At 36.5% G+C, this 17,297-nt stretch overlaps 1 protein-coding gene across 1 annotated transcript in view; it reads left to right on the top strand.

Moving 5' to 3' along the window:
- The window catches only part of CUNH1orf141 (chromosome unknown C1orf141 homolog), a 39,982-nt gene extending 24,457 nt beyond the window's left edge, over nucleotides 1–15,525 (top strand). Inside the window, exons 4-7 of the mRNA XM_029231087.1 lie at nucleotides 658–725; nucleotides 7,966–8,108; nucleotides 12,662–12,815; nucleotides 14,536–15,525. Of these exons, the coding sequence (XP_029086920.1) occupies nucleotides 658–725; nucleotides 7,966–8,108; nucleotides 12,662–12,815; nucleotides 14,536–15,123 (953 nt within the window). The 3' untranslated portion in view covers nucleotides 15,124–15,525. The remainder of the gene's footprint in view (nucleotides 1–657; nucleotides 726–7,965; nucleotides 8,109–12,661; nucleotides 12,816–14,535) is intronic.
- The last annotated feature ends 1,772 nt before the right edge of the window (nucleotides 15,526–17,297 follow it).

Below are 17,297 nucleotides of genomic sequence, written 5' to 3' on the forward strand. Positions count from 1 at the left end.
GTCCAACACCAGGCACTGGCCTGGCACATTGCAGGTGATCAACAAATAACTGTTGATTGAAGGAATACCAGATGTAAGTTTGTTACATCTATTATCTCATTTAATCCTCACAGCATCCCTGTTACATAAGTACTATTATTTCCACTTAACAGATGGAGAAACTAAAGCTCAGAGTGGTTAAATGATTTTCCTAAAGCTACATAACTCACAAACAGAAAAGTAGATTTTGGTCCCAGGCTACCTACATCCAAAGTCTGCATGCTTGACCCTACATTATACCTACTTAAAAAAAAAATCCATTAAATCATAATCCAAATTAGTAAAACTCATAATTGGAGATGGGGGATTCAGGTTAAGGGGAATCTTTCTCTTTTCCAAGGAATTAATGAGAAGATTTATTTGACTATCAAGTATGATTCTGTTTTATTTAGAAATCATTTTTTTCTAAGAAAATACAGCTTTATTTTACAATAGTAATTGAATGTTATATTCTGTTAATAGAAATTCTTTTTAAAAGCAAATTATTCTAGAATATATTTAGCTCTAACAAACTACCTTTCTAAAAAGTTTATAAGTAGAGAAAATGGTTTGTTGAGTTAAATTAGAAGTAGTCTAACAGTATAGAAATATCATTTATGTTTGGATTTGTTTCTTTAGAGCCAGTAGAAGAATATCTAAAGTCAAGATCTATTAGATCTTTTCATTGTCTTAAGGATATAACTGAGGTAGGTTTAATTTGCATGGTTACAATTATTTAATAGAAATTCAGATTATCCCTAATAGTTTTATATATTTTTCTACAAATCCCAAATTCAAATGAATTTTAGGATTCACAAGCATAAAATTTTAAAGTGATTTCACCTCTGATATTATGCAAAACTTTATATATGGCAATAATAGAGAAAATAATATGTTATCTGTTGGACAGGCAATACAGTAGAAATTATTTATTGAATGTGAGAAGTACTAGCAGTTATCATAAAGTCAGTTAAGACAGGGCCTCATAGAAAATTATATGTGCATAATTTAAATATTTTATTTTAATTTAGAATATAAAAATATACATCCATTTGTTAATCTTTTGATGTGTAGCCAAGACCTTTTTTTTTTTTTTTGCGGTACGCGGGCCTCTCACTGTTGTGGCTTCTCCCGTTGCGGAGCACAGGCTCCGGACGCTCAGGCTCAGCGGCCATGGCTCACGGGCCCAGCCGCTCCGCGGCACATGGGATCTTCCCGGACCGGGGCACGAACCCGTGTTCCCTGCATCGGCAGGCGGACTCTCAACCACTGCGCCACCAGGGAAGCCCCAAGACCATTTTTGTTATAGTTATTTAACTCACGTAATTACAATAACAATGATTATAACAGGTTTAGCACCAATACTATTGGGAACATTTTTTTAAAATTTATTTTATCGAAGTATAGTTGATTTACAATGTTGTGTTAATTTCTGCTGTATAGCAAAATGATTCAGTTATACATATATATACATTCTTTCATATTTTTTGCATTATGGTTTATCACAGGATATTGAATATAGTTCTCAGTACTATGCAGTAGGACCTTGTTGTTTATCCATTCTACATATAATAGTTTGCATCTGCTAATCCTAAACTCCTAATCCATCCCTCCCCCACACCTCTCTCTCTTGGCAACCCCAAGTCTGTTCTCTATGTCTGTAGCACCAGAACTATTGACTCTTGCTAACAACCTGAGCAGAGGTACATGGGCATCCTGAAAAGTGACCAACCAGTCTTGACCATTGAGCATGCCTGGATATTATTCAGGAGGTTTTATCTAGGAGACTAGAGAGAGAAATTAATACAGAGAATCAGCAAAGGGAAGTCATTTAAGAGAGTCTCTTAGGTGTTAATTTACTTCTTCTTCTTATTATATTTATTTATTTATTTTTTAAACACAAAAGGCAATTTATTGGCTCATGTACATGAAATGTCCAGGGCTGTCTAGCTTCAGGCACACCTGGATCCAGGGGCTGATATGATGCCATCATGGCTCAGTCCCCATCTCTCAACAATGGTTTCCTGCCTTGGTTTCCCACTCTGTGGCAAGCTGGCAGCTGAAGTGCTGGACCTCGTTCCCCTCTTCTCAGCAGGCTCTTTCTTTCTTTCTTTTTTAACATCTTTATTGGAGTATAATTGTTTTACAGTGGTGTGTTAGTTTCTGGTTTAGAACAAAGTGAATCAGCTATACATATACATATATCCTCATATCTCCTCCCTCTTGCGGCTCCCTCCCACCCTCCCTATCCCGCCCCTCTAGGTGATCACAAAGCACCAAGCTGATCTCCCTGTGCTATGCGGCTGCTTCCCACTAGCTATCTATTTTACGTTTGGTAGTACTTGTAAGTCCATGACACTCTCTCACTTAATTTACTTATTATTAACCCTGTTTATTGCTAATCTGGAGAATGAAACATGAAGAAATACATACTTTGCACCATAATTAATAACATGTTATCATTTTATTGCAAATTTATACCTTTTATACTTTTTAAAAATATTGACAAAATACACTGTCTGGCTTATTAGTTTTATCCTCATCTACATGTTTTATACAGGTTTGTGTTTAATAAAAATCTCCCAAGAAATATAAATATATTGTAACTTCATCATAAGATTACTCATCATAATAAATTTACTAGTATCTTATATAAAACATTTTAATTTTTAAAAAACAAATTAAAATATACATATGCCTTTTTAAATTAAATAATACAGAAAGGCTAATAAGAGCACAAAGCCCTTGCACCCGTTCTTCCGGTTCTAATTTCCTCTTTGCAGAAGCAACCATGTTTAACCTTTTGGGGTTTCAATTCCTCTTATGATTAACTCTATAATTCTAAAGAATGAGCTTCTACTGCTAATTTTTTACTTATCAACTTTAAGCATTATCTACTGCATAATCAAAAACAAAGATTTGAATTAGTTTATTTACACTACATCTCACCTCTCTCCCTCTTTCCTCTTCTGTATCTTTTTTTTTTATTTTGGCTGTACGCGGGCTTCTCACTGTTGTGGCCTCTCCGGTTGCGGAGCACAGGCTCCGGACGCACAGGCTCCGAACCCACAGGCTCAGCGGCCATGGCTCACGGGCCCAGCCGCTCCGCGGCATGTGGGATCCTCCCGGACCGAGGCACGAACCCGTGTCCCCTAGCATCGGCAGGCGACTCTCAACCGCTGTGCCACCAGGGAAGTGGAAGCCCCCTCTTCTGTATCTTTGATAGTTACTTTTCTGCTTCTTCTGTTTTAACTTTGAAATAATATATCTAAATACTTTTTTCTTTCCTATCAACTTTAATCACTAACTCCTGATTCCTCTTTACATAAGATGAAAGATCTTAGCAGTCTTAGCCTTTCCTCCACATCTTCTTCCCTAGGTCAAGTATATCTTTATTTTTACACTTTTGAGGTCAATGATTATACTCACTTTGAAACTCTGATTAAGCCTTTATGTTTTGTCTGTAGATTAATTCTAAAGCTAAAAACGCTTTAAACAGCATTTATATTGTTACATTTTTGTAAATAATTGTTTATTGTAGAACAAAGTAGTGTGCTAGGAGTATGTTTCTTCTCAAGGGGTGCAGTGTAAAAACAATAGGCTCTCTTTTCTTATTCTCCATCAGTTACTAAAAAATAATGCCATATATTAATTTCCTTTATATTTAGATCTTGACTGTCTTGTGTACTTTTTCTGGAGTTCCTAGTTGCCTTTCTTTTTTCTTGTGGTGAATGATAATAATAGCAAACATCTATGTAGTACGTGAGTGTGCCAAGCACTGTTCAAATGCACATATATGCATATATATGCATTCTTCTTTTCCTGCCTTCTTTTGGATAATTTGAATATTTTTTAATATTTCATTTTAATTTATTGACTTTTAGCTGTACCTCTTTGTGTTTGGATTTTTTAGTGGTATCTTTAGGGATTAAAATATACATCATCAACTTTTCAAAGCCTACTTAGAGTAAAATTGTACTATTTCACATAAAGATTTAGAAGCCTTTAAATTGTATAAATCCATTTACTAACCCTGTCTTTCATAATATAGTTTTCATGTATTACTATAAACCCCATAAGACAATATTATAATTTTTGCTTTCAACACTCCTATATGTTTCAAAGAAATTAACAGAGTAAAAAAACAACCAAATACAACCAGATCTGATGCTCTTTAGTACTTCCTGAAGATATATTTCCATCTGGTATCATTTCCCTTTATCCTGAAGAACTCCCTTAAGTATATTTTGTAGTGAAGGTCTGCTGGCAACAAATTCTCTGTTTTCTTTTACCTGAAAGTGTCTTAAGGATATTCTGAAGGAAATTTTTACTTGACACAAAATTTTGGCTGATAATTGTTTTTTCTCTTAGCATATTGATGATGTTCCAATATCTACTGGCCCTCACAGTTCTGACCGCCATAGTTTCTGATGAGAAGTCAGGGGTATTTTGAATTGTTCCCCTGTGTGTATAACTTGTTTTTCTCTGGGTGCTTAAAGATGTTTTCCTCATACTTGGTTTTCAGCAGTTTGATTATGTGCTTAAGCATGATGTTCTTCTTAATTATCCTGCTTAGGGTTCATTAAGCTTCTGGAATTTATAAATTTATGTCTTTCATCAAACTAAGATCATATTTCATCTCACCACTATTTATTTAAATATTTTTCTACCCCATTCTACCTTTCCTGTCCTTCTGGGATTCTTGTTACACATATATCAGACTTTTCTTTTGTGAGTTCAGCAAGTATTTATTGAGTTCCTACAGCAGCCAGCCTCCTGTCCAGAGACTTGTGGCCTGAGATCACAGGGTAGGTGAGCAGGCCCAGACTTTTCATTATTGTTTTCTCACAGGGACACATATGCCTCTGAATCCCTCTAAAAAAAAAAATTCTCCTCTCTTTTTTCATATTGGGTAACTTCTATTGGTCTGTATTAAAGTTCCCTGACTCTTTGCTCTGATGTCTCCATTCTGTTTTAAAGTCAACCAGTGAGTTTTTTTACTTCAGATATTATATATTTTCGGTTCTAGAATTTCCATTTTTTAAAATAGTTTCTATTTCTCTAAGATTTCCTTTTTTTTCATTCACTGCGAACATATTTTACTTTTTTCATTTAGCATAATTATAATAGCAGCCATAAAATCTGATAATTCCAACATCTGGGTCATTTCAAGGTTGGTTTTGATTGATAGCCTTCTCTGTTGAGACTAGGTTTCATTTTCCTGGTCTTTGTATGTTAAGTTGGATTTATCCTGGACACCACAACTGTTATAATGTGGAGACTCCAGAGTCTGTTATATTCCAACAAAGAGTAATAATGTTACTGTTTTAGCAGTCAGCTAACTTGGTTGGGCTCAAAATATACTCTGTCTCTATAGCAGCAGCTCAAATTTCAGTTCAGTTGTTATATCCTTAGCCGCACTGCTTGCAGTTTTCCCTAAACATGCATCGTTCATGGGTCAGCAAGAGACTTGGACAGGGTTTATACATAAAAGATGGGGCTATCATCTTTGGCACTCGTCTTTCTATCATTCCTTTCTCATTTCCCAGAAGTTTTGGTCAGCCTGAACTTTTTCCTCTGGTTCTTCTGGCCAGGAAGAACTTAAGTTTTCTATCAGAGATTTAGATGTCCTATACTTTGGCCTGCCTTCAAACTAAAAGCCATAAAAATAGAAACTTCACTCTACGGAAGTCAGTAATTCCAAGTTTCAATGCTTTTTCTCTGTCACCTGCTTTTGTTCATTCTCCAGGACCTTCAGGCAACTTGTGTGTGTGTGTATGTGTGTGTGTTTTCTAGAGTATTTTGTCTAGAGTTTATAGTTTTTATCTGAGAGAGAGTGGCTCTGATAGAGGCTTACTCAGCCATATTGAATAAGAATTTTCCAGAGTTTTTACTACTTCCTTTATTTTTTCCTACTGCATTGCTCAATATTTCCTAAACATCTATAAATAATAGTGATGATAGGTGTCACTATTGTCATGCCACAGACTAGTGTATTGTCATTAACCATATTAGTTATTGGTTTTATATGGGTATAATTTTTTAAATTTTGCTAAGATATTCTTTATCATATTAAGAAAGTATTCTCTTTAGTTTTATTACAGTTCTTATCAATGATGGTTACTGAATTTATCAAATGTATTTTAAATATTACAGCTATTAAAATAATTACATTATTTTTCTCCTTTGATCTATTGGGACATAAATTATAATAACTTAGAACTATTAGGAGCTTTTAATTTCTTTTATTTTGTTTTGCGGTATGCGGGCCTCTCACTGTTGTGGCCTCTCCCGTTGCGGAGCACAGGCTCCGGACTCGCAGGCTCAGCGGCCGTGGCTCACGGGCCCAGCCGCTCTGCGGCATGTGGGATCTTCCCGGACCGGGGCACGAACCCATGTCCCCTGCATCAGCAGGCAGACTCTCAACCACTGCGCCACCAGAGAAGCCCAGGAGCTTTTAATTTCTTGATAATTTTGTTTGGCCATTACAAATTGTTCCATTAGTACAGTGTTGAGTAGTATTTTATTTTGAATTTGTGAAATCACCTGAAGTCATATGTGAAATTAGCTTGTAGGCTTCTTCTGGTGCATTATCTTTTCAGACTTTGGTGTCAAGACTATGTCAGCTATGAAAAGAACTGAAAAGTCTTTGTTGTTATTTATTTTTTAATTTAACTGACATTATATTGCATAAGAATTGTTTGTTGCATAAAAATTTGAAAGAACCTATGTATAAATCTATTTGGGCTGGGTTACTTTTTTAAAGGTAGTTATTTGAAACTTCTTTACATTTCTTTTAAGAATTATTGGTATGCTCAAATTTTCTACTTCTCAAGTCAATTTTGGCCATTTTCTTTAGGTTAAAGTTTATCTGTTTGACTCTGAAGACATCGATAGTCTATCCCTCTCACAACCATCCTTCTTGACTATTGAAACTTACCCTTTGTACACTACAAATGATAAATGCTCCCCTGCCCCACCTGACTTTGAATATGCTGTTGATTGTCTTATGAATACCCTGGACGTATGTTGTTGGCCTCTCCTGATATGTTCTTATCTCCAAATCCCAGCATTAAGTTCTTCCTCACTGATGAAATGTTTCCTGTCTATTCCAGCCCTCTCTTCTAAACTCCTCCCCATTTAAAGATTGTGTTGATTGGTTTGGTTCTTAGTGATATTATCTTATTACATTATTTGCCAATGACTCATGTATGCTAATCATATATATTTAGAATGTGAATTCTTTATGGCCTGGATTTTTGTCATATTTAAAATTTTTATCTCATATTTTCCAGAATGAAATATATTCTGTGCCTAGTGTGAAAAAAAATTGTAGGTACTAAACAAATATTTGTTTGGTTGGTTGATGGACAGTCACAAGTTACACAGTTTATACTTACATATGCATGTTTATTTTGGGTATCTAAATAATTATATTTAAATAGAAATATACAGAGACAATCTGAGACACTAGGTAAAGCTGGATCACTTTTTTCCAGTTTCTCCCCCTTTACTCAGAACTATTCTGCTGTACCTGCTCTGTGTATGAGACAGTAAAGTTTCTGTTTAAACCAAGAGGGTTTTTTTTTCTCAGTACTTAAACTTTAGACTTTCTCTGCATTTGGAGAAATACATTTTATATGAAAATAATGGCTAAGTTTTAGAGACAAAGAAAATAAAAGTTAGTAAAAAGTGTGAGCATAGGCAAATTTTTAAATTTCTGTAGATTTGTTCCCTCATCTAAGAAGTGGTAATAACATCTATTTCATAGGGCTTTTTTTTTTGAGGATTAAATAATCATTATATTTGAAATTATTTAAAGATCTAGTCAGCTGTTAGTTATCATAATTAGCTATTCCAAATATGAATAATCAAATATAAATTATTTACAATATAGACATGGAAAAAATAATTTCTAAGATAGTTTCCCCTTTTCTTTATGTTTAGGAAGAACATGCTAAGCCCTTCCATGAACTGTATTCACAGCACAGACAACAACAATGTAGAAGAACATTGGGTTCTACAATCTTTTCTCCTGTACCCAGCATTCAGTCTAATGCTTATAAGAATGAAAAAGACTCTATTTACAGGTATACACATTGTGTGTTTATATTGACGTAACTGAAAATTAACTGCATCTAACTTTAAGATATAGGCATTAAGAAAATCTTTAGCCAAGGAATATCAGTATCTAATCATATTACCACATTATTTCACTACTTAATAACATCTGAAGACTCTATAACAAAAATGGTAAAGCTTAGATTCCTTAGTATGGCATATAACATCTTTCCAGTCGTCTATTCTGTCCTTTGCTTATACTGAGTCTAATCACAGCAAACAGTCTGTTCCAACTACTGTGTGATTGACCCACTCTGTTCTTTATGCTCAGAACATACTTCTCCTGATAGATTCCTATTCATCTTGAATAGTTGGGACACTTTTAGCTGCAATTAAAAGAAAACTAACTACATATGATTTAGACAAAAAAGATATTTATAATCTCAAATAACAAGAAGTCCATCAATAAGGCAGCTCTAGGTTAATTCAAGGGTTTAATGATGCCATCAAATATCCATCTTCTCCATCTTTCCTCAACTTGCCTCTACTGTCTCAGCAACTAGCTTGTCCTCCTAGCCTTGCTGTACAAGATGGTGACCACTATTGAAGATAACTGGTAACAGCACCCACTGAAAAGGAGAAAAGCTCTTTGACCCTTTTTTTCTTTTAAAGATTTATTTTATTACTTTTGGCTGCGTGGGGTCTTAGTTGGAATGCAGGATCTTCATTGAGGCATGTGGGATCTTTCGTTGCGGCATGCAGGCTCTTCCTTGTGGTGCGTGGACTTTAGTTGTGGCGTGCGGGTTTTCTCTCTCTAGTTGTGGTGCACAGGCTCCAGGGCTCAAGGGCTCTGTAGTTTGCAGCACACGGGCTCTAGTCAAGGTGTGCAAGCTCAGTAGCTGTGGCACACGGGCTTAGTTGCACCGTGGCATGTGGGATCTTAGTTCCCTGATGAGGGATGGAACCTGCGTCCCCTACATTGTGAGGCAGATTCTTTATCACTGGACCACCAGGGAAGTCCCTCTTTGACCCTTTTGTAAGAATGAGGAAAATGCTCCTCAAAGCCCTGCAGCAGACCTCCCCTGGTGTCTCTTTGGCTAGAATAGCTTCATACACTCATATGTAAAAACCAGTAAATCATTATCAGCTTTTAACACAACCCACAGTATGAAATACTTTTTATATCACAATGATTGATATCTATATCAATATCTATATGTATCTATCAATCTATCTATCTGTGGAGGAGAAGATTCAGATTCATAGACCCCTAATTATTTGTCTTTCTGTTAGTTGAAATTGATTGCAGTATTTTAGTGTTTTGAACAACTGTTACTAAGGATCTATGTGATACACTCCATTCTATTCTACTTTTTAAAATGTTGGTCAGGAGATGCTAAATTGATTTATTGTCTAAATTGATGGGTTGTAGCTCACATTTTGAAAAGCACAGGCTTAGATTATTCCAGGTTCATTCCCTTGATTTAGGAAGGCGCTCAGCCTCCCTTGGAGGACAGGGTTGCTTGGAGAAAAATGAATAGGATCGGAGTTCTGTTAGCAAAAAAGGGGGAAAAAAGACTCTTAAGTAGGCAACCCTCTGTTTACCGCATTATCCTTTAAGTTCTACTCAGATGTCACATCTTCTCTGAAATGTTCCTTGATAGCAGTGGCGGGCTGTTCTACATGGGCCCTTACATGTTTTGGCCCCTGACACCTGTCTCATCTCATCTTCCTCCACTCTCCTCATCACTGCACTCCAGCAACACTGGCCTTCCAGTGAGCATTCCAAGCTGGTTTCATACTCAGACCTTTACACTTGCTATTCCCCCAGCTCTTCACCTGGCCGTCTCCTTCCCTTTCTCAGATTTCAACTCAAATATCCCCTTCTGAGAGAGGTCTCCCATAGCCACCTTAGATGAAGTATTATGTTTATATTTTTCTGTACTACTTACAAGTAGTTGAAATTATTTTATATATATGTTTTGTTGGTTGGTTGGTTGGTTTTTTGACTATTTCCTCTCTCTAGAACAGAGCTTCCTAACCAATAAACTGTGGTAATTTTGTGCTCAGAGAGGGTTATAGGTGTGCTGAAATGTTGATCCTTCAGCTTTCAAAACTGTGGAGTTGGCCCCATGGTAGCCAGGCTACCAGTGTTCTCAAGTGTTTATCTCAGTGTACTGAACAAAGACTATAAAACTAATATGTCTGTCATTATGTGGAAAAGGTTGGGAAACATTGCACTAGGATACAAACTACTTGAGGGTAAGAAAAAAACTGAATTTATTGCCAACAGCATGTGTGTCTGGGAACATGTTTAAGAAAGTAGAGAAATGCTGGAGTGGCCAGCAGGCATATTTGGAAGAGTTCTGCCCTGGACACTTTATTCATGCCAGGTGGCAAAGTCTGTTTGGCATGTGCTAACTGACCTCTGTCCATACCAAGTGTTTAACCATCTGAGGCTTCCTACTGGCTAATAATGACTTTACATTTTAGAGAGATTTGCAAATTTGGGAATGCCTTTCTTCAACAAAAATCCCCCAAGACCAGTTTTATGTTAGCCAAACATTAGATCCTTGATCTCAGTCTTTTCCAGTTCTATCTTGTTCACTTAAGAAGTTTTTACTGGGCTTCCCTGGTGATGCAGTGGCTGAGAGTCCGCCTGACGATGCAGGGGACATGGGTTCGTGTCCCGGTCTGGGAGGATCCCACATGCCGCGGAGCAACTAGGCCTGTGAGCCATGGCTGCTGAGCCTGTGCTCCACAATGGGAGAGGCCACAACAGTGAGAGGCCCGCGTACTGCAAAAAAAAAAAGAGAAGTTTTTACTGAATAGCTACTACAGATCAAGCACAATACCAAGTACTTTCCATGTTATTTTACATTGAAAAATATTTTATACAAAGTATTTTCTAAATACCATAATATATATGTGTCTTTTGTGAAAATCTTTTATAATTTCAGCTCAAACTGAAAAAAAAAACCTAGGGGATCATTTGATTTGGTTGGTCACTTAGAAGATTAAGTTAATAAAAGGTAATTTATTTAAAATTTTTTATTTTATTTTGTTCAAAGATGTTTCTAAGAAGAAGAGTTCTGCCTTTTATTTCTTGTAGACCAGAATGAATTTATTCTGGCTTATCATGGCCATCTAGGCCCATACTACAATCCAATGACCGTTCTAAAACTGCTCAGCTAGTCACATTCACATTCAGACAAGGTCATACACATGTGACACAAGGTCACATTCAGACCTTGAGCACATGCTCTATCTGCTGCAAGTTCACAGTCAAATGGAGAGGAAGACAATGAAAAATGAATGGAGAGAATACAATTGCATTTTTATAGTAGATACAAATTTAATTACACTACAACATGGATGTGAAAAAAAAGTAGCTTTTTATTTTTATATAGTTCTGATACTTCTCATGAGATCCTCAAACCCTGTGTAATGAAAAAAATTCATATTAATCCATTGTGTTTTAAACTTTTGTTTGGAGTAAAAATGCACAGCCTCTTTAGGTTTAACACAGTCTTTCTGTTTCTTTCTACCATGGTATCTTAGTATATGAGTGAGGGGCTCACTGGACTTTGTGACATTGAGGAAAAGATACTTGGCCAGGGATCTTGGTCAGTGCCCTTGTACTGCTGACCTCATTCCTAGATGTTCTGTGGCTACTGACATTTGTGCTTCATGAGCACATAGTCTATTCTCTCTGAACCTGGATAGGGTCCACTCTCAACTATCACTAGTGTGGTAGAACTCATTTAGTTCTTGTCATGTCTTCATCTCTTCTTAGACTGTCTATTTATACCTCACCCAAGTCAAGCCTTTGCTATGGGTCACTGCACCCCTGCAATGACAAGCTTGTTGCAAGCCTAATCTCAGTGTCCATGTCACATGTGGACCAAGGGAGATCTGGAATGAAAACTATATCCTCTCTCTGCCTAACCACACCATTTCATCCTGATAGCAAAGCTAGGGTCGCCCTGTGTTGGCAGGAAGCTGCCCTGCAAAGCACTTTCATCCCAGAATCTCAACAAAGGATGTGGCAAATATATCTCTCTTCCTTTGTTGTTCTCCTCAACCTACATAATATACTTCCTCTCCACTCAAAAACCAAAGAGGCACACATACTACGGTCTTGCTTCCACCCCTGCTTTTGCTATTTTCCCCCACAAACCAAGCAGGAAAGGATGGTCTTGTCAGGTTGAAAGTATGGCAGAGGGTTTGAGGGAGATGTTAGCAGTAGTGATATTTTTTAATTGGGGTATAGCTGTTTTACAATGTTGTGTTAGTTTCTACTGTACAGTGAAGTGGAGTTCCCTGTGCTATACAGCAGGTTCTTATTAGTTGTCTATTTTATACATATTAGTGTATATATGTCAATCCCAATTCATCCCACCCACCCCACGCCCCCGCTTTCCCCCCTTGGTGTCCATACATTTGTTCTATAGCAGTAATGACGTTGAGGAATGGGAAAGGCAGACAAGAACAGACAAGCTGAAATCAGCCCTATAAACATTTATGCTGAACTTGTGTTCATTTTCAGAATAAAATCTCCTCCAGAGATGAATGATTTTAGTACAAAAGACAATAAATCCATCCGAAATGATCAGCTAAATGAGTACTCAGTAAGAAAGAAAAGCTTGCTCCCCTTGTGCTTTGAGGATGAACTGAAAAAGTCAAATGCCAAGATAATCAACATTAGTCCAGCAAAGACAGCAACTTCTTACACGGTAACAAAAACATCTACTACTGTTCAGTAAAAATGTGTATTATTACTCCTTGTGGGAATGTCATACTCCAGTGCCCAGAATCTTTGATAAATTCTCCTTCCCTCTTGGCTTCATATTCTGAAGTGACAACAACACAAATTCTTAGTGTTCTTTTTAGAACCTCCACCCCAAATCTGGGGATTCCTCTGCACCAGCTGAAAATTTTGTGTTTTTCTTTATAAAGAACGATTTATCAAATTTTCTTGATTATAAAAGAAATATAAAGATGGTATTTTTTTTAATGACTGGATTATGTTTCACTTTTCTATCAATCTATTTTAACTATTTCAACCAGAAGATACATTTATTAAAGGCCATCTGGTAGCTCAGAGTCTCTAGGATGCTGGAGAGACAATCTGGCTTGAAAGCTCTCCAATCAGGACTAACCCTGTTACAGCCCCAGGTTGCTCCATTGGGGCCCATGCTGTTGTCACAGATAAAAGTTTACAACTCTGACTCTGGGCAGGGGGCACTGTTTCTAAGATCTTTGCCGGTGCTGCCCTTCTGCTAGACATATCTTCCACCATCCTCGCTAGAATAGTTTTCACAATGCCTACTTTTCAAAATGCTTGCTTTTTCTGAACTGAAGAGTGTCTTAGGTGTGTCTGAGTGGCAGAGCCTAGGTCACACACCTACGCCCTAACCTCAAGCGAGGCTGATAAAGCGAGTTTTTGCCTCTACCTAAGTGTACTTTGACTCGGAAGGTGGAAAATTCCCTAAGGTATTGATTAGACAGACCAAAAATTTGACAGACCTCTACTACTATCACTAAATAGGTAACATGGGCACCACCAGTGGATTGCAAAACTAGATCTTTTGTCATTTTTTCAGTGATCATATGCATTAATATGCCTTTCACACTAAGGACACTAATATACAATGAGATGATCCTAATTTCTTACTTCATTAATTATATTTCTAAAAGAAAAGTAGCAATCATTGACTTAAAGTTTACAAACTAAATACTAGTTCTACTCATATTTGATGAGTTTCTGTGGAGTTAATCTTTTTTCCTTACAATGGAAATGTGGAAAAGAGTTCAGTGAGTAGCTCATACATACAGATTTTGCTGCTACTGTGATAAAAGTAATCTATTTTTAAGTCTATCTATTACTTCGGCTATTTTATTCCACAGATATATATTGAGCACTTTTTATTGGGCTAAGTATTGTGCTAAATGTTGGGGTGTAGTAATGAATATAATTATTTTAAAGAAAATTTTCCACTGTCTGAACTTATTAGGATACTCAGACTGTAATTTTGGCTTATAATCAGTTATATTTCTTTTGATTTTTGACTCAATCCATTTTTTGGTATGCTGCTTATTTCTGGACATGGAAACCTAAGAAATGACAGAACAATGTTCCATCCCACCAACTATCGTATTTCCCAGTGACAACACCAAACATAAAGACTTTATATCTCACTCTATTTCAAAAAGGGTTTTAGGAGGCCAAAAGTTCAGATTTTACTCCTAACATCTGAACAGAGTGTCAAGAGAAAGAAGTGTGTCACATACAAGGACATCTTTTTTATATGTTTAAATACCATTATTGTTTATATTAAAAACCTCTATGTAGTCATTTCTAGAATACCTTACGATTTTATTTTCATGTTTTAAAAATTATAGCCTTCTTGCCTCAATAGACTGATGACGAATACGCTCTTCTTTAATCCACAGGAAGAAAATGATACAAATCCCATAATTTTCCATGAGACTGGATATGTACAAATGTTACTTTTGACAAAAAACAGGCTTCCTCCCCATTCTATGGAAAGTGGGAATGGTTACCCATATAAAAGATCAAATATTGTTTTAGAAAGAAATTGTGAAATGCTCAAATCTGTAGCTAGAGGTCAATCTACTACTCCTTCCAAACCCAAAAGAACTCTGCCTACAACACAGAAGAAAGCTATACAAGCAGTATCTTTTGAAGTAAGCCATAGAGTTGTAGATGATAAACTAAGGAAGAAAACTAGCAAGCAGACATTTGAAAACGTATCTTGGAATAAACTCTATAACTTTTCACAGACTTTTTCCAGCCTAACAAAAAAATCTGTGGGTTTCCTTGATAAAACTGTTATTCAAGAAATGAGTGCTAAAACTGGCAAATTTGAAAAAATGTTTTCTACAGTAAAAACAATGAGCAAATTGAGTGCCTCGCCTGTCAAATATTGCTCAAAGCCTTCAAAAAATATACTCAAAGTCCATAAAATAAATAATGTAACAGCATTGGATGATTTGTTAAACTTTTCAAGTAAAAGTTAAGCACCTCATAAAATATTGTTTATACAGCAAAATTTGGGTAACAGGAAGCAAATAAAGTTCCAAGATCACAGAAGAAATCCTTGTCTAAATGGTAATGTTCTAGTGGATGGTAGAAGAAAACAAAGCATAGAAATTGGAATTACCAACCAACAGTGGTATACTATTTTTAGTAAATAAGAGGACAAAATTAGGAAATAATGATCAACAAGAGGAACTAGTTCAGGAATTTCTCTGATCTCAATTAGATCCCTCAATCATCAGCATTCCTACAGTAAAATAGATTCAGGACCAAGAATGGCACAGACTGACTCTGGAAATTTGCCAAATAACGGAAGCCAAATAACATCAATAACCTTGCTCCATAATTGGATATCAAACAAGACAAATATACCATTAACTTGATGCATGTGGAATTAATCGTCGTAGCAGCATTTTGGATAATCATTAGAAACTAGTATTACATTAGCAATTCATGCAATTAAAAGACTTCGTAAAATTTCAAATACCTTTTTGTTAGCAAACGTTGGAACTTCTTTACTACATAATGCCTTTACCAAGTATAACTTTGACTTTTTTCTGAATTGCTAAATAATTTAAAAGAATAATTTATCTTTAATAAGATAAATAATTTTGGCAGCAAATCCTTAAAGGATTAAAAGTTCTAAATATATTATTATATTGCTATTTTATCTACTCATTAATTTCTCGTGAACCCAAACACTATAAAGACGGAATTCACCTTAGAAACAAGTTGCATTTGAAGAGTTCATTGGCAATCCGCTAGTTTAAGGACTTTGAAAAAAAAAAATCTTAACTGTTAGTCCTTGAGGAGAAGTAGGTTAATTAGAAGCATTTCAGTTAAAGGAAGGTTTTGGAGGTCTTTTGGAAACTTTCCAGGGTAAGGAGGTAAACTTGTTCAGGCTTCTCTGTTTCCACTGACTGGAGGTTTTCTTTATTGTGCGTCATCAGTGTTACTCTTGGACATCTTTTCACAGTAGAGGCAGATTTTGGCTCTCAAATAGGATGACAAGTAGAGGAAATGGAGATGAAGGAAAGATAGTGTAACTGGAGACTTTGTAAATGAGGGAAGAGCAAGAGAAAAAGGGTTCAAGATAAGGTGGTGGGTTCAGGTATGTAGGAAGTAGTAGGGTGGAAACATACAGGCTTTCCCTGGCTCTTTACCTTTCTTTTTGTTACTGGTTGGGGAGGAGAAGCAGCAGCTGCAGAAACTCAAAGTCATGAAGTCCTCTTTCTTTCTTTCCAGAAAACAGGGATTGACCCTCTTGCTCTCTTTGCTTGCTCTTATCCACTCTCCCCCTACCTCTACCCCACCCCCATATTCACTCCTCCCCTGCTCACTGCAAAGCAAAATAGTTTCCCTAACTACCCTGCTGGCTCAGAAGAGAAAACACAGACTCTTCTTAACCACTAACAATAAAAATGACAAGAAAGAGAAAATATACCTAATAATAGCCCGAGTAATGACGGTAGGGTTTCCTGATATTCAGTACAAGAGAAACAGGTGTAGGCCCTGGGTTTGGGCAGTTATGAGTAAACTTGGGCAAATAATGTAAACTATCTGAGTCTCACTTTTCTGTATCCCTGCCTTAAGATGAGGACAACAGTACCTTATTTTACTGTATTATCATTTTTAAGATTAAAACAACAGTGTGGAGTATCTTGAGTATGGTAAGCATTCATTTAAATTTCCCTTTTTATTCCCATCCTTTCTCCTGCTCTTAGTGTAAGCATAACATCTTAAAAGATGTTCCCCAAAGTGTCTTACTACCATCTTTTCTAAATTAAATGCTAAACCTAGCTACAGTCAGTGTCCAGACTTCAGCCCAAAGTAGACTCAAATTAGAACTGAGGATTTTGTATGTTATTTTTGGAAGTTTCTGCTGGAGCTTGTGAGTTTTATCCTTTAGAAAGGCACTAAATCAACTTAAAAATTCCATTTGGCTGAGATTGGCCATTGACATAGCTGGACAGCAGGGAGCAGTGGATTCTGGGAAGATGGTGACATGAACTCAGCACCTTTCTCTTCCATTCTCAGATTTAATCTATTATCTCCTCAGCCAAATAGATGCTGGCATCTGCAAGACGTGGGGTGCAAGATTAGACATGGTTTCTATTCTGATGCTGAGATCTGAACATGGCCCTAGAAACCAGTC

This window comes from Monodon monoceros, unplaced genomic scaffold (assembly GCF_005190385.1).
Source record: "Monodon monoceros isolate NGI ecotype Baffin Bay Population unplaced genomic scaffold, NGI_Narwhal_1 Super_Scaffold_18, whole genome shotgun sequence".
Lineage (NCBI taxonomy): Eukaryota > Metazoa > Chordata > Mammalia > Artiodactyla > Monodontidae > Monodon > Monodon monoceros.